Source organism: Sturnira hondurensis, unplaced genomic scaffold (assembly GCF_014824575.4).
Source record: "Sturnira hondurensis isolate 20B ecotype Veracruz unplaced genomic scaffold, ASM1482457v3 Scaffold0004136, whole genome shotgun sequence".
In the NCBI taxonomy this organism is placed as follows: Eukaryota; Metazoa; Chordata; class Mammalia; order Chiroptera; family Phyllostomidae; genus Sturnira; species Sturnira hondurensis.
Genome location: NW_028076767.1, coordinates 35,226,478 through 35,253,941, shown reverse-complemented (window position 1 = coordinate 35,253,941; position 27,464 = coordinate 35,226,478). Strand labels below are relative to the sequence as shown.

Here is a 27,464-nt window from a genome sequence, read left to right as displayed (position 1 = left end):
CCTGAACTAATTCAACAGACCATTTGCAGTCACCACGACAGTATCTGAATCAGATAAACCAAGCAAGTCAGTGTTTGTGACAGAATGGAAACAGGAATAATTTGAGTTTTCATCTACCCTACATTCAGAATACAAAGTGCTCTGGCCTTGGTTCAAATTTATAAAGGGAGCTAGCTCCTATCAGTAGGGGGCATCCTAAGTCCCTTTTCCAAAGCAGACTACTAAACTTCCCTTGGCACAAAGGGTCTACTAAGAAATTTATGGAATAGGGTAGAAAGAGAAAAATAGAAATTGGAAGAGTATGGAAAACAAATGAGAAACAACAGTAAGAAGAAAAAATGACCAGATGCTGACTCTTGTGCCACCACTACTCTCGTCCACCTAGTACTCGTCCATCTCGTACTCTAGTCAGGCACAGAGGTTTTTGCAGTGCTGTGGGAAATACATCAGATCCCCTTTGTACCTATCCTGGAAGGGTTCATGTGCCCCACTCACAATGCAAGTTCTTTGTCAAGTCCACCCAGCAGGGGATGACAGTGTTTCTGACAAACACTGATGCTTCTGTGGCGTGGAACAGAAATTTGATCGCGATCACCTGGTTGCATCTTGCGGCACTTTCTCTATAGATCCCAGATTTTGTTTTGGAAGTCGAGACTGCTGAGGAGGGAAAGCGTCCCAAACTGTGTGACAGGAGGGAACACTGCACACATCGCTGCCCTGAGTCTGAAACACGAGGCACCGTTGTGAGAGCACACCAGCCATGAAAGACGCCATTTTCCTTAGTCATCATTTTGGCTTCTCAGCAGATTTGAACACTGTGCCACAGTAACAAGTCATAAGTGGAGGAGTTGCTACGAATTGAGACTAAGCGATGGCATGTCTATAAGATCATCACAAACGACAAAACAATGCATGACAATCATTTACAACATGCAAAATAAAACACATAGCACAATTATTTCAGAATATTTTTAAAGTATAATGTCTTATTTTGAAGTTTTCTTTTGCATTCAAAATCTTTTTTGTGGCAAAAAATGTAAACAACACTACATTTAGATGATCTTGGTGCTAACTGACTATTTAGACCATGGCTACAGAAAACTCTTATTCAAAAAGCTTCAGACTCCAAAAACTACCACCATCAACTTCAGAAATTTTCATAAAAACCTCCAGAAATTTGTAGCTGTCTATTTAAGAAATGGTTTATGCAGTGGTTCCCAAACTAACCTCCAGATAATTCCAGATCTTCCATGGCATGGACCAAGTAACTTTGCGTTGCTCTATCTATTGAGGAAGGGGAGAGAGGTGACTTAAGATGCTCTTGAAAGAAGAGATAAAAATTACAGAACCCACTGCTTTTAGTAAGGATGTTAATACAAGTAAACATGGTTCTCACAATGCCAATTTGTTGCAAAGAGTTACTTGGATACTAAAGATCAGGGATCAGTTCATTTGTTTAAAATGCTCAATTTTCAGTGGGGATAATAAAAAAAATAACTAACCTACGAAGACATGATTTAAAGCTTCAGTCTCCGTAAATTAAGATCTAGAATCCTGGAAAACTTCTCCAAAAAATTATTGAAGTAACTTTCCAAAATAGTAAAATTGAGGGCTTTTTCTGCTTTTTAATGAATAGCTGTGATCAAGTTTACATAAATTCATTTTCCTTCTAATGTATTTTAGAGTTACATTATTTTTCCAATACATAAATGCAGTTACTACATACACAAGATTATTATAATCTATCCCAGATAATTACTGCTGAGATCAGCAATTTAATGCCCTTTGTTTGCCAAATTTTTGTTTTCCCAAGAACCAATCCCACTCTATAAAGATGTGTTTCCAGGATACATATAATTAGGCTGGGCATAACATCTGTTGCTTTGAATGTTCAGAGCCTCACTAAACCAAAGTGAGAACACGTTTCTATGTCGACTTTAGGGAGAATGGCTGAAGTCTTAAAAGCTTAAAAACTCAGAAGATTTCTTTTTTTTTTTGTCAAGCAGTATTTGTCAAATATCAAAGCTAATTCTAATTTAAATACAGTGTGTGCAAGAGTAGGTTTACAACTGTGAGTACATGAAACACATAATTTATTCTCATATTATTAATTATTATACTATTTTCCATAGGAATTACTCTAAACCTGTTTTTGCCCACCCCTATATTTCCATATAGAATTAAGAGATTTCAGTTTTTATTTAGATAAATGTTCAGTTATTATATCATTCACTATCATTACTTCACAATCCTGAGAACTTAACATGATTTCATATACGAATCTTAGTGAATTTTCTACTTCAGTTATCTTTTACAAGCAAACCATGTAACCAAGAAAAAAAAGGCAAACTATAGTCAAGGACATCAGAGAAAATAATACTGGTGACCTCTTTTCTGTATTTTGCCCTTTGATAATAGCACAGTGGATTTATATAATAGACAGGACAGTGTTACACTTGTAAATGTAGGTCAGTATTGTTCAGACTTGAAAAAAGCAGAATAATAGTGACCCAAATCACTTCTCTGCATGAGATTTAAAGTTGCCCCAACAATCTGATAGCCCTAAGAACATCCCAATATGCAAGACAATTATTTATTGGCAAGATATACCAGAAATATATGAAGATAAGTGAACATTGATTTTAGTGCCAAAACCTAAAATAATCCCTTAATACATGGGAGAAGTAATCAGACATAGGTTGGGGGGAGGAGGAAGAGAAAAACCCTGAAGTTAGGCGTTCATCATGCTTTCAGAATACTTTGGAAAGACAGGCAAACTCATGACAGGGTTTATGATATTAAATGGCATGTCACTCTCTTTCAGAACTGCTATTGCTGCTGTTACGGAACTGAAAGATTGCTGTTTGGGTTGCATTTAGACTAATTAGACTACCTAAGTTCAAAGAGATCTAGAGTTGAGGAAACTTACTTAAAGTGTAAAAAAATAACCCACCTTCCCAAACAATTTTAATGAGCAATTCTTATTTCTTAGTGCCACATAAAATTTAAAAGTAAGTAACAATATATTAACCATTACATTGAAACACCAATGCCCTGGTTGGTGTGGCTCAGTGCATTGAGCACCTTCCTGCAAACCAAAGAGTTGCTGGTTGGATTCCCAGTCAGGGCACATGCCTGGGTTGCAGGCCAGGTCCCCAGTGGGGAGCATGCAAGAGACAACCACACATTGATGTTTCTCTCCCTCTCTTTCCACCTCCCTTCCCCTCTGTCTAATAATAAAATAAAATCTTTTTTTTTAAATCAAAAAGAATCAAACAAAAAACCCTCACCTTACTGTCAACAAAAATCTGGGAGAAAGGGGGTAATACCCTCTTTTCAGGCTTCGAAAAAATTCAGCCAAAGGAGTGCTATGGCGAATCCAACAGCTATGGACAGAATTCCTAGGCTGAATTGTGACTATATTCAAAGATAGGGCCTTTAAAGAAGAATCAAGGTCCGATTAAGTGATAAGGGTGGTGTCCTAATCTGATAGGACTAGTGTCCTTATATAAAAGGAAGAAACACCAGAGAGATCTGTCTCTGAGTACGTGTACAGCAAAGGGCCCTGTGAGGACCCACGGAGAAGCTGGCCATCCTGCCAGGCAGAAAGAGTGACCTCACCAGAAACCAGCTCTGAGAGCACCTTGATCTGAGACTCCCAGCCTCCAGGACTGTGGGAAAATAAGTAAACTTCTGTTGTTTCAGCCACCCAGTCTGCTATGGCAGTCCTGTCAGACAAACGCACCACCCTTTCTTAAGTTCTAATTCCTTTAGAAAACTTTCCCAATGTGAACACTGAAGACTGCTTAACACCAAAAGGAGAGAAACATTAAACAACTGCTTAATTATTAACTACAATCCTAGAGTCATACAAGGGGGACACAATTATTTCAGAAACGAATCAAGACAGCAAGGGATGCAGGCTCACAAAGGACAGTTGGTAACTGAGAAACTTGGGCAAGATTTGAAAGGACCATTTACAATATTGCTCACGCTGTCTTCCTGAAGAATCAAACAGCATCTCTCAAAAGTCTGTCCTATGTCCATGCCACTGGTTCTGTACAAGTCTGTCCTGGAACAAGAAACTGTACCTCGTTGAAATTCCAAACCCAGGAGGACCAAGCACAGCTACTCCTAGAAAGTTAAGGTCAAGATGGACCCAGGATCAAGTGGAGAGACAGGTGAGTCTGAAAAGCCCAGAAGTATTGACTGGAAAAATGGCCCTTCATCTGTCTCCCGGTCTCACTGCCCCTGCCTGCTGCTCATGCTGCTCCCGTGGAGCTCCAGTTCTAATGTAAGGGGCCAAATGCAGGGTTTTAAGAAGGTCCCATATGGAGAAAAACTTTGCCCCAAGCAAAACACTTGCAGTTCCCACCACTGTCTCACCCTAAATGCATCCTCTCTGGAGCTCACACATGATTTGAGAGTCTCAGAAAAGGGCCAGGAGTGTGGGGACAAAAACAGAGAATAGAAAGAAAGGGGAACAGAGCTTATTCGGGAAATGTTTCCTAAAAGTAGCCATAGTGCTGGACATTTCTATTTGCTTTTCCCCTGTATCATTTTAACCCCAATCATTTTTAAGCTAAATTATTTTCAGACATGAAAAATATCATTTGAGGAAAGCATTTATCTGAAATAAGAAATATACAGTACTAGAGTTAGTATTTGAGGGAAGGGTCAAATAAAATTATGCAAATGATGAACTTACATTTTTTGAATAATTTATTGCAAAGATCAATACATCATCATTGAAAAAGAGTGTTTCCACAGCTTCTATTGTTCTTAACTTGTTTCTGATTTCTTGCCTTTTGCAAATTTAAAATAAGTTTCTGACCTGACATTGTTTTCTATGTTATCATCTATAAACTTTGAGAGATGTTATTAAAATTCAGTGGTTACGAGAACTATTTAATTTGGAAATGTGTATTATCCTAAAATACGACGAGATTTATTCTCATATATAGGGATCAGTAAAACAAAGGAAAGAAATCCAATTATTTAAAACAGTAATCCCTTAACACTGGGATTTTGTTTTAATTATAAAGAGTGTCTTATTAAAAACAAGACAAAGCTTTGTCCTTTAAGGGAGAAGCCCTATGTTTCTCTCGGAAACATGCATGCAAGATTTACTAAAGAACATTTCAGCAAATTAAATCTGTTATTCTTCATGACGTTACTGACTTCGTAAAAAGTGCGCCAAGTAAACAACGATGGGCCCACCTGTTCGTATCCTATGAGGCACCGCGCAACGTTAGCGGAAGTGCACTCCGTTCTACCCCTACCTTCACCCCACACTGATAGTACAGACAAAAGTCCCTGTTTTAAAAACTAATAACAAAAAGTTCAGGAAGTAGTAAGTATTCAAGTGAAAACTGCTCAGTTGTTTATACTTCAAATGTGATCCCAGATACACCCAATACCCGACCTGAACATCTCTGTTTTATGAATGTCCTCCCCTATGCCTATGGTTCCTCCAGGGCTGAAGACAGACAGGGCAGGGGGAACGGAGGGGTGGGAAGCTGGGACTGAACATAAATGGCCTGTTCTAGGGGAGGTGAGGAAAGCCACTGGGGCCTTTCCCTAGTTGGTCCTACTCATCATGATACACAGAGGGAGAAACTAAAGCACAGTTGGGGGGAAATTACATTCCCCTTTGGGTCCAGCAACCAGCCCACTTAAATGATTGAATGTTGGGCCCAGAAGGCTAAGGGAAATCCCTCTTCCTCAAGGGACACAGAGGGGCCTGGCTCTCCTATTTCAGGCCTAAAAGAAAGCCACTCACACATTTGTCACAGCCTAGCTTAGGTTTTATTATTAAAAATAGAGCTTTTCAGTAATCCTGTCACCCCTCACAGAACTGAGTTTTGGCGGGGAAGGCACGCAGACCTCACTGAAGCAGGCCAAAGCTGGACCACCACAGATCCAGCACCCTAAGTACCTGGCAAGAGCCTCGGCTCAGCTTCAGCCAAGTGATGACGAGGGGAAGACAGAAGGTCGTCCTAATGACATAAGTCCCCCAAGGGACAGAGGGAGACTAAGAGCAACTGAATTTCTGTGAAGAACACAGAGATGTAAATGATGACACGCTTCGAGTCTGAAGGAGCCCAACAGCTGATGCCTACAAAGCACATGAGTGGAACCTAGAATAAGACGTTCTAGCCATTACCTTAAAACAACACAGGTATATACTGTGACTAAGCTCTATGTATATTTACTGTATTGGGTTTAGATTTGGTATCATGTGCAGGTAATAAAAATTCTATGATAATGTCCTGTAGTAAAATAGAGGGAATTGGAAAGAATCTACTTACACATTTTCTACTGGAAAACATGGACAAGTATTGCTAGTCAAAGGAAGTTCTGTTTGTTTTTCATTTCGTTGATGTTTCAAGTATCATAAATATATAGCCATATTGCCTCCTCTGAATTATAAATAGCTACCTGTCTCTTTAAAAATAATTAGAAAAAACAAAGAGGAAAGCAGAAAAGAAAATACCAATGAAAATCTGTGATCACTGCTTCTTAGACAAGGTCACGCCAAAGCAAGTAACAGGGATTCCCACCTACACTATGGTCGATGACCTACATTCTCTACAAGCTTTCCAGTCTCCTCCAGCCAAGATTTGACAACTTCATAGAAACTTCACCTCCTTTTCCATTGTCTGCCTTTACACACCCACCGAAGATGCTGATAATACACTACCAACTACTACTATACACTTTTGTAAAATTCAAAGAGTAAATGCAGAACCATTAGAAAGCAATTTTGGGCTTAACATTTTGGATCCTAAAGGATCCACTAAAAGGACACTTTTCTATTTTAAAGCATCAGTGACTAAAAAATTAAAGTCACAATCATGAAAGACAGTATTACAGTAATGTGCACAGGTGGCTTCAATTTTTGAGTTCTGCCATTAGGCGGACTCAAACAGTCCATTAGTATCAGTAGCATGAATACCAGAAAGTGAGCCTACTCTAATGAAATACTGTATATTCACATTAAAAACGTGCCTGGCAGGTCGAATTCTAAAAAAGAAACAGTAGATACCACCACAAAACCAGCAGATGTTTTGGGGGTCATTTGTACAAAAACATAAGCATATGTCAAAGAAACCTGACACTATCATGGAATCGGTCGGTGCCTAAAATAATAGCAGCTCCTTATGGCAATACGGTCATATGCGTATCAAATGCACAGCACATCGTGTTGCAACAGTATGTGCAGACAAAAGCGCATCAGCGGCAGCAACAATGACCCGTGCTCTTATTACGGTGAAAAAATAAAACTAGATTCCATACAGGGCATGATATTGTTTAACGGTAAATTGGAACATAAGAGTATGTTGGATTTTCAGAGTTTGTGTTTAACCGAGTTTATTGAGACTGCTATAAAGGCAGAATACTAACCAATAAGAATCCTAAAGTGTTTATAGAGGCCTTTCAGTTGGACTCTCTTGATTTCTTCAGTCTACCCAAGAATGATGAAGATCATTGTTATTTTCAAAGTTAATAATAATACTTGGTTAGTTCACTGTATGATTAAGGATTCTTTGCTTCCGCTGGGTGTCCTATACTTAGTAGTTAAGCAGTCAGTAATGACTGAATCATTATTTTAATGTAAAGTAGCTCATAATTTAGTTAAGTGTATTATCAGTTTCAACCTCGGAAGTCTGAGATCTTCTATAATATTTCTTTGTAACTAGTCATATCACCCCAAAGTATACAATCTACACAATGGATGCTAATTGCTAATTAAATGTTATTGACTGAAGGTCTCTGAAAAATCAAAGCCAAAATGCATTCACAGCTTTCCAACCTAATTGTTGGGACTTAAATTATGTCCTAGGAGAGTTGAATTTGAAAGACCACTTTGAATTTCAAGGCACAATTTTTAATGCAGGATAATTGGATGTAAGATGAGTCTGGCTTGCAGCTAACACAGAGTTCAAGCACAAAAAGATTTGAGTAAAATTAGGTTCATCCATAAAATGTTTCCATGGCATGAAGCCCCATTACAGAGGAGTATAACTAAAACATTCCAACAACCTGGAAGTGATAGATGTGTCTTTCATTCAGAAGCTAGGTATGAACACATTTTTCCCAATATGAAAAAAGTTAATTCTAAGAAATAAAGATATAACTTTTAGAGAAAAATTTATTTCTACTTTTAAAATAAGAACTTACTATAAGTCAAATTGCATGACAAAGACATGTACCCATGATGTTTAGTTTACTTTAGGTATTTACATTCACCAAGATTTTCACCTTAAGTTCTCACTTGTATAATGAAAACCACAACACAATGTATACCATCTTCCCTTTACACTTTTGATATATGGAAGTATACCTAAAATATAAGGAAACTAATACATCCTAACAGCTGCTCGGTTTTAGTGATCTTATACTTTCTGAGCAGATGGACAGTAGAAAGTGCTTGAATTGTGTGTTTGTAACCTTTAGTAAACTTAAAGTTTTGATTTGAAAAATATTGTCTGTATTAGACAAAAAAAATAGAGATTTAAGTAAATGACTTTTTGAGTTTAAAATGCACAATAAGTTTACTTACCAATATTTAATAAATAATGTTTTCTGAAAATATCTTTAAACATTTTTTAAAGTGGCCTCAACCTGCCAAGAAAGAAGTCACGGAAGGAGAGAGCCTGAGGCTCCTGGAAAACACAGATACTAAGCCTGATGGGGTTCAAATTCCAGTCCTTCAGGGGGGGGGTTCTCCTGCTTATGTCTTTTTCAAGCTCTCAATTTCCCTTCTGTTTGGACATTTTGCTAGGCATTGGCACATTTGATGCTTTGTAGAATACATTTCAAGCAAAATGCTTCACAGCTGCGAATTAATTTTAGCAGTGTCCACTGTCCATTTCCTTGTCTGAGTTAAAATTTCAGCATCACCTTTCTTTCCTTCCTTTCCCTCGAGCCCCACGTCCTCCAAATTCTCGGACAGGATTCCTTCGTCCAGCCTCAGCACTCCGTTCTCCCTGCTACGCACACACTTCCTCCTTGACCTCTGATATACTGGTCACTGAAGGGGGCTACTCAATGTGGAGACTATTTATAATCCATCCTGCCCTCATGGTTGCCTTTATAAAACCCAAACTTACTTACTTTAGAAAACAAACCTTTGATTTCTTGGGACACCTGACCTTTGCCACCCCCCACTCAACCCTCAGGTTAAGACACCAACTTCCTAGTATGCTATTCAAGGCCTCATACAAAATATTAATGTATCACAGAACATTGTCATCTCCCCCCATTAACATACACCCACCCGACAGACTATGGTCTAGTTTTCCAAATCGGTCCAAACATTCTCTCCTGAGATTTTTTTTCCTAAAATACTACTTTCCTAGATTGGTTTCCTCACTCCTTTGCATTGCCTACCCTAATCATTCTTCAAGACCCCAAGTAGGTAGAGGTGGGGTAAGGACAAGAATATGTGTACATTTTTGCTTATATATTAAAAATAAAAGAATAAACCAGAAACTTGAAAAGACAAGCTTCCTCATAAAAGGAAGAAGGGAAAATGATAGAAGGGACACAGATAAAAGTTATACTTCTTTAAAATTTAAAAAATGCCCAAAAATCAAAACCAAAATTAAACAAAGAATTCCACACACTGAGTTGGGGGTATAATACCACACATAGGAAAGATTAGAAGTATCTTTAAGACAGTACCTGAGCACACTTAGTGTACACGTAAAGTAATATGTAGTCTAAAAACGAAGCCAAAAAATTACAGGATGATGTTAAATGGCTTCCAGTAATTGTATTGTTGATGGTAGCATTAGTATTGTTATTGTGTGATGAACATGAAAATCAGTAATGATATTGTTGCACTGAGAGATTTTTAAGGTTAGAAGAAAGGAGAGGAAATAAGAAAACCTATTAGTCTTGAACCTAAAAATGAAAGTAATAGCGTAATTTCATCACACATTGTCTATTTAGGGGGAAAAAAACACACACACACACATATTTCCCAGCTCCGTTTTCTACAAAAACACAGGAAACAGGACCATATAAAGGGAAGTACTAGTAATGAGCACACATGGTACTCAGATTGTGGTCTCTACACACCATTACCCAATAAAAGGATCCAGGCTTCCTTGATGATAGTATTAATGCCATGTCTGAGGCATGAAATGTTTAAGACAAGCCTGGAAAATCTTACCATTCCAAAAAGCAAGAAAGCTAACAGAGATGGCTGAGGGAATGTCAAAAGGACTCAAATCAACTTGAAGGGATTCCCATTGCTCCAAAAATACAGAATTTGGATGAGAATTAGTAATAGTCATTGCTATGAATTGAAATACATTTAATATGTTTAAATACCTGAATTCACAATGACTATCATAAATATCATTGGTTACTGTGGCTGCTGTGGTCTTCCTTTAAGGAAGAACTTGCCTCCTGCTGCTGGTACATTTAGGATCCACCTCAACTTCAGAGCTGAGGTCACATTCTTCCCAGGCATCCCATAGCCCGTGATGGAACACTGCTGAGATGTGGCCAAATCTGTCCAAGGCAAGATTCCTAAGAGGCAGTCTTATCTCTCAAGCTCTCAGCATAAATAAGCAAAGACTTTATCAGACATGCATCATGGGCTAAGGCTCTCCCCTCTCCCCTTTACAGGTGTCAGGTTGGCATCACAGTCTCAAGGTTATCCCTCTGAATCTGCTTCCTCCTCCTTTTATCTTTCACAGACATTTGTCCCCATATGCCCATATTCCTATGGGAAACTAAAGGCCAGCCAACCCAGTTTCGGAAAATGAATTACAAGGAGAAAAAGAGGAAGAAGAATCTGTGGGTTAGAAAACAAAAAAGACATAGCAACCAACCGCAACATGGACCTTATTTAAACGTTGATTTGTATAAAAAGAAAAAGATAAATAATCAGAGAAATATAAACACTGGATAATCAGGGAAATATGAACCCTGGATAAAAAGAAGATTTTAAATCACAATAATGGGGGAGGAGAGGTTGGAGACTGGGAGAAAGGTGAAAGAATTAAGAAGTACAAATTGGCAATTACAAAATGTCATGAGGATATAAAGTACAACACAGGGAATATAGTCAATAAATTTGCAATAACTATGTATGGTGCCAGTGGGTAATGAAATATTGGTGGAACACTTTGTGAAGTACATGTGTGTCTAACCACTGTGCTATATATCCGAAACCAACACAAAATAATATTGAAAGTAAACTGTAAACGAAAAATACAAATGCAAAAAAATGAACTAGTGCTATTGTGATTATATTGCACATTATGTTTAAAAATTCTTACCTCCTAGAGAGATACGTGCTGAGATGTTTATAGAGGCAATTATACAATGTCTAAGAATTACTTCAAACTATTACAGAGAAAGAAGGGAAACGGGTAAGCCACAGAAGAAACAAGACTGGCTTTGAAAACTATTTAAATTCAATAATGTGTAACCATAGAGCCTCACCCCTCATTGGGTTGAACATGGAGGCTTATTATGTTATTCTTTCTGCATTTGAGCACGCTTGACATTTTCCATTATAAAGACTGGGTTTAAAAAAACCTCGTAAGAATTCAATTTCTCTATCCCATTTTGGTCATTTACTCATATAAATTTAAAATGCCTAGAGAAATGGAATGTGCTCTCTGTGGTAGAACTGACTAAAGGGCCTGAAAGAGGTCAGATGATATTACTGTATTATAGGGTTTTTTTTTAATATACCAAGGTCTGTCCAGAAAAATTCAAGCCATTATTAATATAACAAGAATGGTCTGCACATCGACCTAGCCTGGCAGACAAGGAGAGTAAACTGGAATGTGCAATTGTGAACAATGACAACTTGACTGTACTAGTCAGTGGGGGTGGTAGACACCGTTGAAAGAGCATGGGTACTGTGTGTCCGTCACATTCAAAATGACTGAGTGAGGCGAGCAACAAACCAATACATACACACACACACACACACACACAGAGAGGTTTGGACCATGATGCTACTCTATCACTAACTCAGGCATNGCCTGAAAGAGGTCAGATGATATTACTGTATTATAGGGTTTTTTTTTAATATACCAAGGTCTGTCCAGAAAAATTCAAGCCATTATTAATATAACAAGAATGGTCTGCACATCGACCTAGCCTGGCAGACAAGGAGAGTAAACTGGAATGTGCAATTGTGAACAATGACAACTTGACTGTACTAGTCAGTGGGGTGGTAGACACCGTTGAAAGAGCATGGGTACTGTGTGTCCGTCACATTCAAAATGACTGAGGCGAGCAACAAACCAATACATACACACACACACACACACACACACACAGGTTTGGACCATGATGCTACTCTATCACTAACTCAGGCATCAGACAGACTCCTGAAGGCATGGGGGGGTGGGGTGGTTCTCCCTTGCTTGACTAATGACGCAGCATAGCCTAATGGGAACAGTGTGGCTCTGAATCCCAGCATCTCCATTACTAGCACGACCTTGGGCAAGTCATTTAACAGCTCTGTGCCCTGGAGATAAAAATTTTATCTAGACTACAGAGTCTTGTTGGGAAGATACTTAGCACGGAAACTGGCAGAGTAAACATCAATAAATGTTCACTATTTTCAGTCAAACACTGGCTACTGTTGTATAGCAGCCATGGTAATTTCCAGAACACTGTTTCTGATGAAAATCTTGGAATGTACATAGGAATTCCCTGGTGCCAGCTGCTATGTTATTTTAGATTTATCTTTAGGCTAACCAGAAGTCTATAGAACTATGCCAATTTTCTTTTGTATACATACCTGTCTGCTCACTTGCCTGCCCGCCTTGCCTTGGATTCAGTCATCCACTACACTAAGGAAGGGTTCTCAACTTCTGTTTTGCACGCTAAAAAGTTAATTAAGATTTAATTTCCTTTGAATACCATTTCCTTCTCTCCTTTCCCTTTTCCCTCCCTTCATCCTGTACTGGCTTTGGGAAAAAATACAAAAGAATATAAAGACCCATGGCTAGTGAGAGTTTCTTCTCTGCTCACACACACACTCACACACACACACACCCAAAACTCACTAGCTCAGCAAACACCACCTACATCATAGGCACACTACTTCTAAAACTTGGGTGAGGATAGAGTCATATGGAAGAACTTAGGCCCATGTCAAGGACTTTGATGATGTTTGTAGATTTGTCAATATTTGAAATGTAATCTAATAACCTAGTCAAGTAACAGGCTAGATGGGATAAGCAATAAGGTTCAGAACAAGTATTCTAGTACTGAGATCATACTGAACTATATATACTATATCCATGGCCCTCTAAACGAGAATGGTCCACTTTCCCAAATTACAGAGAGCACAAAAATACCCAGTCTAGAAATAGTGTCCACCTGTGTACCCAATCAATCTATAGATCCCTCTATCTACTGCCCTGGCTCTTTAATTCTTCAGCATCATCATGATTAGACTTCTGCAGTTTACTTAAGGTTGTCCTGCTGTGGAGAATCCCGACAGGACCAACTTTTCCGTTTATTGATCTTGATCCAGCCCATCTGACTCTAGGTATGCACATCCCTATAGCCCTTGGCTTCAATGCAAGTGCTGCTCCCCACTCCCGGGAGGGTATTTCTGTGCCAGTTCCAGCCCCAAAGGCACCCACATGAGGGAGGTGTGAGATACAGAAAAAAAACAAAAATTATTGCAGATGAGTTTTAAAAAGTACTGTATTTGCCTTCGAACAGTGCCACGTGGTTGCAGCACGTTCAGGAACACCAGCATGCAGACTTCCACGGGGTCAGCGTACAGAGGCCAGGACAGTTATCATTGGGAATATACTAATCCTGCAGTAAGAAACATTAAGCTTGCCAAATTTCGGTTTATGTAATAAATCACGATGACCATGAGGAATAACATGATGACTTTTAATGACTGTACTGTCACAACACAGTAACAAAAAAAACATTTTTTGCATTCACAAAATACGTTAAAGGGTTTTGCTGCTTCGGCATCTCTGGCCTCAAGTTACTTTACCTTTAAGTCAGCAGTTCAGAGGGTATGGGCAGGTCAGTTCTACACTGAGATTAATTATTTGAAAACTGTACCTTTATATGGAATAGAGATTAAAAGTTCTTTATAATCTTTTAAAATAAAGATTAAATTCCCTGGAAATCAAGGGAATAAACTATTTCAACCCTCCATGTGTTAAAGCTCCAGTCTTCGCCAGCTGCATGTGGCTAGTGAACTTAAATTGAAATTAAATAAAATTAAAAGTTCAGTTCCTCAGTCAGACGAGCTACATCGTAGGTGCTCAACAGTCACCGGTTACTGGTGGCAATGGAACTGAATATGTAGACAGAGCATTCCATAATCATAGAAGGTTTAACTGAACAGATGTGCCTTAGAGACCCACTCCACATTTGTTTTTCTACATGGACCAATTTACTTTCATAAAAAGCTAATATTTATAAAACATGAGCTCTACACAATATCTATGCATAGGCTAACAGGCCCATCAAAGCATTTAAAAACTTAATATGCAAAAGATGCAGTTATTTGGTAAGCTTGATTTTTCAGAACCATCTTTTCCAAATTCCTTCAACTTTGACAGCTTAGAAATATACTACTGATTTTTTAAGTATTTTCATTTTAATATGTACAATGATGAATCAAAGCACCATGTTTTGTAGAGTAATTAGTCCTTCAATAATTCACGTGAGTAGTAGGTCACTTTGGGGTCTAACCCCTGCATCCATTAGTTGTGACCACACGGCCTGCTGACAGATGTCTCACTTTGGATGGACACAACAGAAGACTGGGATCTGTTTCACGTACATCTGTTCCCCAACGGCTTAGGCAGATTAATACTTAAGAATGCACCCAGCTCTGCTAAGTCCCACATAATCACTAACTCTTAGCTTTTTTAAATTGATTGTTTTTTTCTCATTGTCACATTTTTCCACATGACCTTTCACATTGCTAAGTTTCCAGCAAATAAATGTTTATCTAAACTTAAAGCACAAGAAAATCATTTTAACTCTCATATAAAAGAAACACTTTCAAGACCTTATTTTGAAGCTTGGGTTTCTCAGATTTTTTAGTTACTGCTCTAATTCAGCTGAGCTCAGAGTTGTGGTAGGAATATCCTTTTGAAAAAACATAACATGAAATTCTGTAATCTGAGGTAGGAAGTCTATAAAGAATAGAGACTTATAAACCATAATTGAGATTCAAAAGCCTCGTTTTGTTTTTAAAAATATTTGAAACATTATATTCTAATGCTAAGCAAACATGATAAAATCCTGACTCTGAAATCTGACTAGAAGGTACAGAAGATGAAATTTGATTAGAGGGTTCAGAAAAGAAGGATAGGCTAGCCCCTTTGTCCATTATGAAAAACCTGCTTCTGTCTGGCCCTGATCAACAACTCTGTACAATGGTTTCCTCCTTTCCAAAGACAGGACCTGTGCTGAAGCGATGGCTCACCTCTCACCACTGTGCCCTGAAGCTGGGGAAGGGGAGCAAGGGGCTTGGCCCATATTTCTCATGTGGTTCTTCTAATGAGAAATTCATTAGCGTTGTGAAGCTGCCACTGCAAAATGCAACACTGCACACACACCAGCCGCTTGACCCCACTGATCATCCAAACCTTGTTCACTTATTTATTAAGGTATCTGAAGTCTACAAAAACAGAAATTTTCTTCAAAATGCAACTTCACAGACTTGATGCTTCTTAGAGACCACAGAATACAAATGCCTCATTTTACAGGTAAGAAAAAAACTAGGTCAGAGGGGTTAAATGATTGCCCAAGAGACAAGACATCAGGTCCTTTGGTGTCCACTCCTGAAACCTTTCCTGCACCACAGACAGCTAGAGTAGGCAGCCTATAAAAGACCCTATAGTGATCGTCATACTCCGAGGTGTTTTTCATTAGTTAATGACAAAGATGGTGGAAGGAAGGGATAGAGAGTGAGAAAGGGATGGGGGGAGGAGGAGGAGGAGGAGGAGGCGGCTGCAGAGGAGCCAGCGNGGAGGAGGGGGAGGAGGGGGAGGAGGGGGAGGAGGGGGAGGAGGGGGAGGAGGGGGGAGGGAGGGAGCATTGTGGGCATTTGGTACTCCTTTACAGAGATCCCTAAATTGATCATTTATTTTTTTATCTTTAGAGGGGAAGGGAAGGAGAGAGGAGGAGAAACATCGATGTATGGTTGCTTCTTGTGCATCCCCTGCTGGGAACTGGCCCCTGCTGGGAACTGGCCTACAACCCAAGCATGTGCCCTGACTGGGAATTGAACCGCGATAGTCTGGTTCGCAGGCCCGCTAAATTGATCATTCTTAAATGTACAAAAATATGAGCTTAATATAGACTAATCCTACCCATTACTAATTCTTCCATCAGTAACTTTTCCTTTATGGGAAACAGATAAAAACATTATAACCCAATCATACAGTACAAGAAGCAGCTCCTGCTTCAGAGATGCATAGAAATGCTTGTACTTTTCTATTTCAGTGTAACATTTCAAATAGAGGCTCACCACCTGATGAAAAAACTGTTCCTAGAAGTTTACCCTTGGTTGAGATTTAGGACAATGCCAATGGGCAATCAGTGATGCTTTGAAATTATTAAACTCTGAAAATATCTGATTCAGGAATAAGCTAAGGCCTAAATTACAAAATACACAAATTTTCTATGACACCTGCTCTATGATCCCTTTCAGACCTCTCTCCTCAATTTTTGACACCTTACACTCAGACCTAGGCCCTCTGTTGGGGCCCTCTGTTGGGGGCTTCCCACAATGTGGCATTACTCTTGGTCAGCTCTGCCTGGGCAGGGTCTCAAGACCCAGACTTGTCCGGCCTTTTCTCATTGGATATCCTCAGAGCACTTACTTGATTCATCTTCCATTTCTTTAGGACATTGCTTCTTAGCTCTCAGATAGCTAGAAAGTTGGTAATTACTTTATGTTAACATGAGTAAACCTGTGCATTATTCCACAAGTAAAATGGCTACAATTTGAGATCCCAATATAGAGATCACTGACACCACTGTAGGTAATAAAGCAGACATTTTCCAAACAGATGCTGTCCTTTGTGTACACAGTTTCCAATACAGTGGTAACAACCTGGTCAATCTATGCCCTGGTTGGTACTTCCTACCCTGCAGTTGAGCAAGATGGAACCTTCTGGCCATGATGCTAACCATGAGGAAGTGGGCCAATATTAGCCAAGAATTTTAAAAAAAAGAGTTCGGACACTATAACAAAAAGGGTTACCCTCTTCAAAGTGATGCCACTTATAAGTAGTAGTATAGTCATCAGAATACAGTGCAATAGGCAAAACTAAAGTACATGAGACCAGCTAGCAAATTCCTTCACTTAACATACATTATTTTATGTGTAAGACACTCTTCAAGGTGCTGACGGTACACCAAACAGATGTTCGGAACATCTTTCCTTTTCCCCACCTAGATCCAGTCTCTATCCTTCTCCCCCCCCCCCCCCCCCCCCNCTTTACCTTTCCCCCCCCCCCCCCCCCCCCCCGCTCTGTTCCTGCAACAGGCAGTCCCTTGCCCTCTGCCTTTGGATTAGGGTGAGGGCCAGAAAAGAGAGAGCATGGGCACTGAGTCCCTGACCCCCTCCCAGTGGAACCGTTTGGGGAAATCGGCCAAGTTAAAGCAAAGGCCATAGACCCCGATAAGTGGCCCTCCCTACACAGTTTCTCTGAATACAGGCTCAGGCAACTCTTCCCCTTTGGGACCTAAGAATGGAATCACCCATTCCTCTACTGCTAGTCCCACGGGTACTTCACTATCCCTACATCTTACTTATACCTTTATAAATACTGCTTTTTAAAAACTCTTAAAAAGTTATCCCACTATGAATGTGTCATTTATTTACTAGTAGGACCCTCAAAACTGGGCTGGTGGAGAGGAAGACAGACAGTAAATATTTTATGACATATTGGACAACACATGCCATGCAGGAATATGAGAGTGACAGGAGCCAGAAAGGAGGCAGGAAGAAGGAATTTTAAAAAGGTGACAAGGAAATGCCTTACTGAGAAGATGACATTTGAATGCAGGCACGAGGGAGGTGACAAAGTGGGTCAAGTAGAAACTTGTAATAGCCCGAGCTACAGTGGTGACTGGCTGGACAACGAAGGAAGACAGCAAATAGAGAGAAGAGGATAGGTGGTTGATTAGAAGTAGTGAGGGAGAGACAGTGAGTCTGGACTTACCTTCAGAATCCTGGTTCAGATAACCTCCTGGATAGCTTTCTAAATGCCCCTTCTCATAAATAGCATGTTTACTAATTATAAATACAATCCTATAGCCATCCAATATAAACTTCAGGGAGTCCTACTCATTGTACCATAGCTTACACACACCTCATAAGCAAAGTTAAATATCCTGACAACTGGCTAATGAGAGTTCCAAACCTTTGGTAGAGAATACAAGACCAGATGTTATTTCTGAGGAGCAGGAAAAGTTGCTTTTCTCGTAGATGTCTTAAATTTGTGGGACTCCCAAGCTGATGTATACAGGACATATTTGAGGTCAGGACTAAAGATAGTGGAATGTTGATAGTGTACATAAAAAATCCTATAGACTCCACCAAAAAACTACTCAACCTAATAAATGAATTTGGCAAAACAGCCGGATACAAAGTCAATATTCAGAAAACTATGGCATTTTTGTACACCAGCAATGAATATCAAAAAGAGAAATCAGGAAAAAAATCCCATTTGATATAGCAAAAAGGAAAATAGAGTACCTAGGAATGAACCTAACCAAGGAGGTAAAAGACCTGTACTCAGAAAACTATACAACACTGAAGAAAGAAATTAATGAAGACACAACCAAATGGAAGCATGTACCATGTTCATGGATTGGAAGAATTAACATCATCAAAATGGCCATACTACCTAAAGTGATTTATAGATTCAATGCAGTACCTATTAAAGTATAAATGACATATTTCACAGCTATAGAATGAATGTTTCAGAAATTTATATGGAAGCATAAACAACCTTGAAGCTGCAGCAATTTGGAGAAAGAAGAATAAAGCAGGAGGGGTCACAATACCTGATACCAAACTGTATTACAAGGCCACTGTAATCAAAACAGCCTGGTACTGCCATAAAAACAAGTATACAGACCAATGGAACAGAATAGAGAGCCCAGGAGTAAACCCAGCTCTCTGTGGTCAATTAATAGTTGACAAAGGGGGAAGAAGCATAAAATGAAGTAAAAATAGCCTCTTCAACAAATGGTGCTGGGAGAACTGGACAGCTACATGCAAAAAAGTGAAACTTGACCACCAACTTACACCATACACAAAAATAAATTCAAGGTAGATAAAAGACTTAAATGTAAGTCATAACATCATAAAAGTCCTAGAGCAGAGCATTGGCAGGAAAATCTCAACATTCCACGCAGCAACATCTTCACTGGTATGTCCCCTAAAGCAAGGGACATAAAGGAAAGAAGAAACAAATGGGACCTCATCAAATTAAAAAGCTTCTGCATGACTAAAGAAAACTGTTAAAATGAAGAGAACCAACTATATGGGAAAACATATTTGCCAATGATACCTTAGACAAGGGTTTGATCTCCAACATATATAAAGAACTCACATGACTCCACTAAAGAAGACAAACAACCCAGTTAAAAAGTGGGCAAAAGGCTTGAACAGACACTTCTCCAAGGAGGACATACAGAGGACCCAGAGACATATGAAAAGATGCTCAGCATCGCTAGCCATCAGAGAGATGCAAATTAAAATGACAATGATATATCACTTCATACCAGTCAGAATGGTGAGCATAAATACATCAACAAACAAATGCTGGAGAAGATGCGGAGAAAAGAGAACCCTAGTGCACTGTTGGTGGGAATGCAGACTGGTGCAGCCACTGTGGAAAACAGTATGGAATTTCCTCAGAAAACTAAATATAGAACTGCCTTTTGACCCAGCAATTCCACCACTGGGATTATACCCTAAGAACCCTGAAACGCCAATCCAAAATAACCTATGCACCCCAATGTCCATAGCAGCAGCATTTGCAATGGCCAAATGCTGGAAGCAACCTAAGTGCCCATCAGTAAATGAATGGATCAAAAAACTATTGTACGTTTACACAATGGAATTCTATGCAGCAGAAAGAAGGAGCTCCTACCTTTTGCAACAGCATGGATGGAACTGGAGAGCATTATGCTGAGCAAAATAAGCCAGGCGGTGAGGTACAAATACCATATGATCTCACCTCTAACTGAAACCTAATCAACAAAAGAAAAAAAACAAACAAAATATAACCAGACACATTGAAATTAGGAACAATCTAACAGTAGCCAGAGGGGAGGAGGGAGGGAACAGTGAAGAGAAGGGTTTTCAGGAAATACCATAAAGACTCATGGACAAAACCAAGGGGGAGGGTGGAAACATGGGAGGGAGGTGCGTTTGGCTGGGGGTTGGGGGGAGTAGTGGGAGGGGAAATGCAGACAACTGTAATTGAACAATAAAGTAATTTTTAAACAGTTATTTGTATAAAAAATTAAAATAAAATAATTTATTTAAAAATAACAAAGAATAGCCCTGGCTGGGGTAGCTCAGTGGATTGAGCGCGGGCCTGCGAACCACATGATCACGGTTCGATTCCCAGTCAGGGCACATGCCTGGGTTGTAGGTCAGTTTCCAGTTCCCCGTTCCCGGCAGGGGACGAATGAGAGGCAACCTTACATTGATATTTCTCTCTCTCTCTCTCCTTCCCTTCCCCTCTAAGATAAATAAATAAAATCTTTAAAAAAATAACAAAGAATAAACTCTGTTTCAAATAATCACACACACACACACACACACACGCAAAAAAGACAGGTTGAATGTTGAGCCTAAGGGTAGATGAGAATGGTGGATGGTATAAATCAGAGTACATATCAGTGACAACAGCAAGACCAGACTTCTTGAGAACACCAAAATTAGACAGGCAAACAAAAAGAAGTCTCCATGGGAGACTGACATTTCCCATGGTATCACAGAAACCAAGGCAGCAAAGTCAAAGTCAAGTGAAGGAGAAATCCAAAAAGGTAAGGGGCTGAAGTAGGTCCATTTGACCGGGCAACTGGAAGGCGGTTGCTAACCTTTGCCCAAGCAGATTTAGCAGAGAAAAACAAAGCCAGGTCTCAGATGGCTGAGGACTAATTTAGAAGTGAACTGATGGAAGCAGTGAGAGTAAACTAATTTTGCTAGGAGCATATCCAAGAAACTGAAAAAAGAGGCCGAGTAGCAGCCAAAAAGAGAATCTTCCAGGACCAAGGCAGGGGGTGGTTAAAATAGGAGAGTATGGACCACATCACTATGCTTAACTGAAAGCCAGCAGAACAAGGGCTAAAAACCCAAGAAAGCGGGCAGAAGAGACGACCCCAATTTCTAGATGAGCCTGAAGAAATGGGATGGGCTGGTTATGAAGAGAGATGGCAAACATCTATGGTGTAGCCATGAGTGGGGGCGTAGGACACAGAATAAAGATAAAAGTCACCAAAGCTGGTCTAGAAAGTCTGAAGCATAAACGTAACTGTGATGCTGGTAGTTCCAATGGCAGAACTCGGGATCATGAGAGACACTGAAGTAGATAACACAGGTTTAAACAAATAAAAGACAATAGCTGGGAAACATCATCTTCATTCTTTCTACTACATCAAACCCAAATTCTTCACCTTTGTCTTCAGGCCTCTTCCCATCCCGGCCTCTGCTTTCCTGTTCAACATTCTCCTCCTGCTACCCTGTCACGTCTTAGCGGTAACTGTTCCCAGAAAAATGGCCTTCCATTTGCTGGTTTCATCTAATTCTCTCAATCTAGAATTTTTCTTTCACTCCCATCACACCTGGTTGAATAGTGCCCCCTCCCCCAAATTTAGGTCTACTTGGAACCTCAGAATGTGGCCTTATTTGTAAATAGGGTTCTGCGGGGATGATTAAGTTAAGGATCTCAAGATGAGATCATCTTGGAATTTGGGTGGATCTTAATTCCAATGCCTTTGCCCTTATATCTAGAAAGGACATAGAAAGAAGAGCAGGCCACGTATAGACAAAGACAGGGGCTGGTGACACGCCACCACACGTCGAGGAATGCCAGGAACCACCAGACGCTGGAAGAGGCGAGAAAGAATGGTCTCCGGGAGCCTGCACAGCGAGCGTGGGCTGACAGGTGCCTTGAATTCTGAATTCTGGCCTCCAAAACTATGAGAGAATAGATGTCTGGCGTGTTAGGCTGACAAGTCTGTGGTGCTCTGTTAGCACATCCCTATAAAACTAATATAACACCTTAACCCCTCATAAAATACTCTTTACTGTTCAACTCAAGCTCCTTTTAAAAATGAAGCCTTAAGTAAACAAGATTAACCCTCCATGAAAAAACTCCTGCCAAGAATTGCTCTCCCTCCTCTGAAGACACAGAAATCCTTAAAGGAAGAGCTCACATCCTACTGGTCTTTACCTCACGGCACAAAGCACATACAGGTGCTTCATGTTTGATGAATGACGGGTGACATACCGTTACCATCTTACACATAATGTACCATAAGGTACTTACCATAGTGTACAGTCCTGTCTTTCAAAAAAGGTAAAATCCCTTTGAAGGCAAAGACCAGGTTATCATTTTGCATTTTTATAGCATCTAGAGAAGTGTTCTGCACTAAGTTAGCACCAAAATATTTAAGTTAGATTGTTAAGGGAATAACTGCTACCAATCTACTATACCAAATTGAAGACATAGCCTCCACCAAAAAAAAAAATGAATGAAAAAAAGTGCTGGTGCATTTGTGCCTCCCATCCTGACTTGCAGGCTGTCCTGAACACTCCCCCCCTGCTATGGGGACCAGTAACACAACCATTACTCTGTTTCCAAGTTGCCGTGGAACCCAGTAAAGAGGACCACTACAACGACAGTCACAGTCATTTACCCTGCCAACAAGACCATCAAGTAGTGACTATTTTGTCAGTGGCAGCCTTCATAATATACACGCATGTCTTTGCTCATTGCTCAAGATCGAATATTAGGGTAAGACCATTAGGGTAAAGTATTTACCCCATTAGGGTAAAGTATTTTACCTCATCAGTGAAAACAAGACTGGGAGAAAATATTTGCAAGAAAAATGCATCTGACAAAGGACTGTTAGCCAAAATGTGGGAAAAAAGAACAACTTAAAATTTAGCAATAAGAAAACAACCTGATTGAAAACAGGCCAAAAAGCTTAACAGACATGTCACAAAGAAGATACAAAAAGACCAAAATAAGCATATGAAAAGATGCTTCACATTGTATGTCATTAGGGGAATGAAAATTAAAGTCAGATACCACTACACACTTATTTAAACAGCCAGAATCCAGAATGCCACAAACACCAAATGCTGGTGAGAATGTAGAACAACTCATTTAACCCCGGTGGGGATGTAAAATGGTATAGCAAGTTTGGAAGATAGTTTAGTCACTTTTTTACAAAACTAAACATACTTTTACCATACAATCCAGCAACCATACCCCTTGGTATACACTCAAAACCTGCACATAGATGTTTACAGAAGTTTTATTCATAAACGTTAGAAGTTAAAACAGGCAAGATGTCCTTCAATAGGTGAATGAGTGAGTGAACGGTGTTCCATCCAGACAACAGAATATTACTCAGCACTAAAAAGACATGACCTGTCAAGCCATGAAAAGACATGGAGGAACCTTAAATACGTATTACTAAGTGAAACAAGCTAATCTGAAAAGGTGACACACTGTATGATTCCAACTACATAAAATTCTGGAAAAGGCAAAACTGTAAGACAGTAAAAAGGTCACTGGTTGCCAGGGCTTGCAAAGGGAGGCATGAACAGACAAAACACAGGATTTTTAGTAGCAATGAAACTGTATCTGATACCATAATAGTGCATATGTGTTGTGCTGGTTAATTTATGTGAACTTGACTGGGCTAAGGGAGCCAGGGTAACTTGTAACACGATTGTTTCTGGATGTGTTACTGTTGGACCCAGTAGACTGAGGAAGGAAGATCCACCCTCCCCAATGCTGCCAGCCATCATTCAGTCTGTTGAGGGCTGAATAGAACAAAAAGGCAGAAGAAGGTCAAATTCTCACTCTCTTTTAGAGCTGGGACCTCTACCTTCTGCCCTCAGAGGAAAAGCTCCTCGTTTTTAAACTGAGGCTTACTTTAGCGTCTCCCAACCCCCATTTCTCAGGACTTCAGCCTCAGACTGGAAGTCAGCTAGGCTGGTTTTCAGGCCTTCAAAACAGTCTGAATTATACCATCAGCCCCTTCCTGGTTCTCCAGCTTGTAGACAACATACAGTGCATATCTCAGCATTCATTATCCCATGAATCTCATTAAATCTATAATCTATCTCTCTATCACCTACCTATAAGTTCTTTGGAGAATTCTAACATACATCATTATGAATTTGCGAAAACCCATCGAATATACAAACACCAAGAGTGAACTCTAATGTCTACGAACTGTGGGCGGTAATGATGTGTCCATGTAAATTCATTAATTGCCAACAAAGACATTGCTCTGGTGGGAAACGCTGATAGAAGGGGAGGCTGAGCTTGTGTGGAGACAGGGGTGCAAGTCTCCACATTGCTGCCCAATTTTGCTACAAACCTAAACTGCCCTAAAAATAAAGTCTATTTAAAAAGACAACTACTAAGGCACTAATGAAGTTTAAAAACTGAGTGATCTCAAGACACCTCCTATGTGTGATCTAATAATGCCCAGTGACCTCACCCTCACCCTCTTCTGGAGCAGCCAGAAATTGGCCAACTTGCAACGGACATGGTTACCCTCCGCTTCATCCTCCCAAGTTCAGTAACCTTGATGTAGTTTTTCCTCCACTCTCTGGACCAATTTCATTTGTTATTTACTACTTACATGTAAACTAACTCCACATCAGGCACTATTTCTCACATTAAACATATCATGTCTTAATACCTCCTTTTCTTTTCCCACTCTTACTTTACTAAGTGAAGCAACTCTTGGTTTTTCTATAAATAGTAAGTACTTACTAAGGTGCTAGGCTTCTGTACCTTCAAATTCCAGGGCCCAATGTACTTTGCATACTAGGTGTTAGTTACAAAGAAAAAGTGGTACATCTAGATTAAGGAAAAGAAAACCAAAGGGTTTTAGGCCCAAATTAAACAGAGTAAACACTTGTAATATTTAAGAGTTACAACTGTCAAGGTGCCTTTTCAAATACTATCCACAATTATGCTAATTAAGCCTACTTTTCCTGAGTCATCACTCAATATAAAACAACATTTATTGCTGGGGGTGGTGTAGCTCAGCAGATTCAGTGCAGGCTACAAACCAAAGGGTCACAGGGTCAGTCAGGGCACATGCCTAGGTTTCAGACCAGGTCCCCAGTTGGGGATGCATGAGGGGCAACCACACATCGATATTTCTCTCCCTCTTTCTCTCTCCCTTCCTCCTTTAGAGGAAAAGAAACCCAGCATTTATTTTTTAAATCATCTGCTTGTTTGCTTAGCAACATTGTAATAGTAATTTTTATGACCTCATTGCATAATATTTCATTTTAATTCTCTAAGATTTCAGTTTTGCTCTAGGGTAAATTGGCTCTTCTAGACTAACCTAAACTCTCATTGTAAACTTACATCCCCCAAATCCAAAGTGACTTAAAAACTAAACAGAACCAGTATTTCCATATCCCTAGATTTTAACTCAAAAGTTTGAGAAAATATTCCACCTTGGTTTTCAAAATGCTTAAATACATTTAAATTAAGTTCAAAGGAACTTTTCATGGAGTGAGCAAGGCACATACAGAAGTGAATTCACACTCACCACCATGCTGGGTCCCTAGCTCCTCTGCTTCATTTTGACTTTTGTAAAAATAAAAACCAAAAAAAAACCCCACGTTAAAACAGTGTTGTTTTCCTATTTACACAGTGTACTATGTAAATAGTACACTGTGTCTTGTTTGTCAACAGGAGTAGGCCATTTTTTAAATCTCAAAGTTTATATTTAGCTACAAGAGACAGTACTACATCCGAAAGTTTTTCTCTAATAAAATTTGAAATATTTCGCTTGTAAAATACAGCATTATAACACGCCCTAAATAACTGACTTTTCGAGTCAACAAAAGCCAAATGTAAGTAAACAGCATGATGATGGTTCTAAAGGCAACATTAAAAATCCAAAGTTTCTAGACTGAGCCTGAAGCTTGATTCTAGACAATGGCGAGGGGGATGTGAAGGGCGGAAAAGTTCGGAGAGACTCCAAAGCACTGCAGTGCAACTTTCAGAAGTCAGCAAAATGAGTTTAACTGAGAGCTCTCGCGGAGGTTCTGAAAAAGTCCCGCACTTTCAGAGTACAGTCAGAGTGCAGACAGATTAAAACTTCATCGGTTTGGCGCGGGAAAAGTAGGCGCCCTTCCCGCGCTTAGAAAACAACATCCCTTGGGGATCAGTTCTTTCCTTTTTGGCACAGAGCAGAGCCTAAGCGTGACGGGGCCCAGGGAATGCACCCCCAGGCGGCAAGACCGGCAGGAGGTGGCAAGTGGCGGCAGGCCCCAGGGAGTAGCCCGGGTTGCCCCAGCTGGGAAGGAGGAGGCGGCGGCGGGCTCCGGGACTCGGCCGCGGGCGGAGGAGGAGCTTAGGGCGCGGGGAGGCCACGCCCGGGTGCCGAGAGCTGGGCTGGGGGAGGGAAGAAGCAGTGGGAGGCGAGGGCTCCGGGACTCCCGCACTTACCAGCCGGGAGCTCGGGCTGGATAGGCCGCCACCGGAGAGCCCGCACGCTCAGCACCACGTCGCAGCTGCTCCTCCCGATCTCGAAGATGCCCCGGAGCAGGACCTGCTCGGCCACCGCCTCCGGCTGCTGGGGAGACGCCCAGGACCCTGCGGCCGCAGCCCCGGGCGCCTCTTCCTCCCTGCCCCGCAGAGCGCTCACTCGGCCGCCGCGTCTCCCCAGGGGCATGGCTGAGCCTCGGGCTGGGCCGCAGCCAGGGGTCCCCAGAAGCCTTAGGAGGAGGAGAAAAAGCTGGAGGCCCTGACAGTCACGACTTGAGCTGCGTCCGGCGCTGCCACAGCAACGGCGCGCGGAGCTGGGACCTAGGAAGGAGGCGGGGCGGGCAGGCGGGGCCGCCTACACTTAGACTAGCACCTTAGCGGGTTGCCAGTATCTGCTCCTAACTACAAAAAAAAAAAAAAAAAAAGAAGTTGCTCCTTCCACCTAGTCCCTACTGTTAAAAGCGTTTTAGCGCACTGCGCTACCCTCAGTTGAATAAACCAGCCATGCTCCAACTTTGACACACTCACCCTCCTGAGCGTCTTGCTGAAATGCAGATTCTTACTGAATATGTCTGAGTGGAGGCCCAAAGTCCCGTTATTTGTGAGAAGCTCCCAGGCGCTGCCGACGCCACTGGGCCGCGGAACACCCTGTGATCAAGGGCATAGCCTCCGTCTCTCAACTTCCCCAGCAGTAGG

At 40.6% G+C, this 27,464-nt stretch overlaps 1 protein-coding gene across 1 annotated transcript in view; it reads right to left on the bottom strand.

Moving 5' to 3' along the window:
* CERKL (CERK like autophagy regulator) overlaps positions 1-27,109 on the bottom strand; it is a 104,005-nt gene extending 76,896 nt beyond the window's left edge. Inside the window, exon 1 of the mRNA XM_037044346.1 lies at positions 26,730-27,109. Within this exon, the coding sequence (XP_036900241.1) occupies positions 26,730-26,955 (226 nt within the window). The 5' untranslated portion in view covers positions 26,956-27,109. The remainder of the gene's footprint in view (positions 1-26,729) is intronic.
* Between the last annotated feature and the right edge of the window lie 355 nt (positions 27,110-27,464).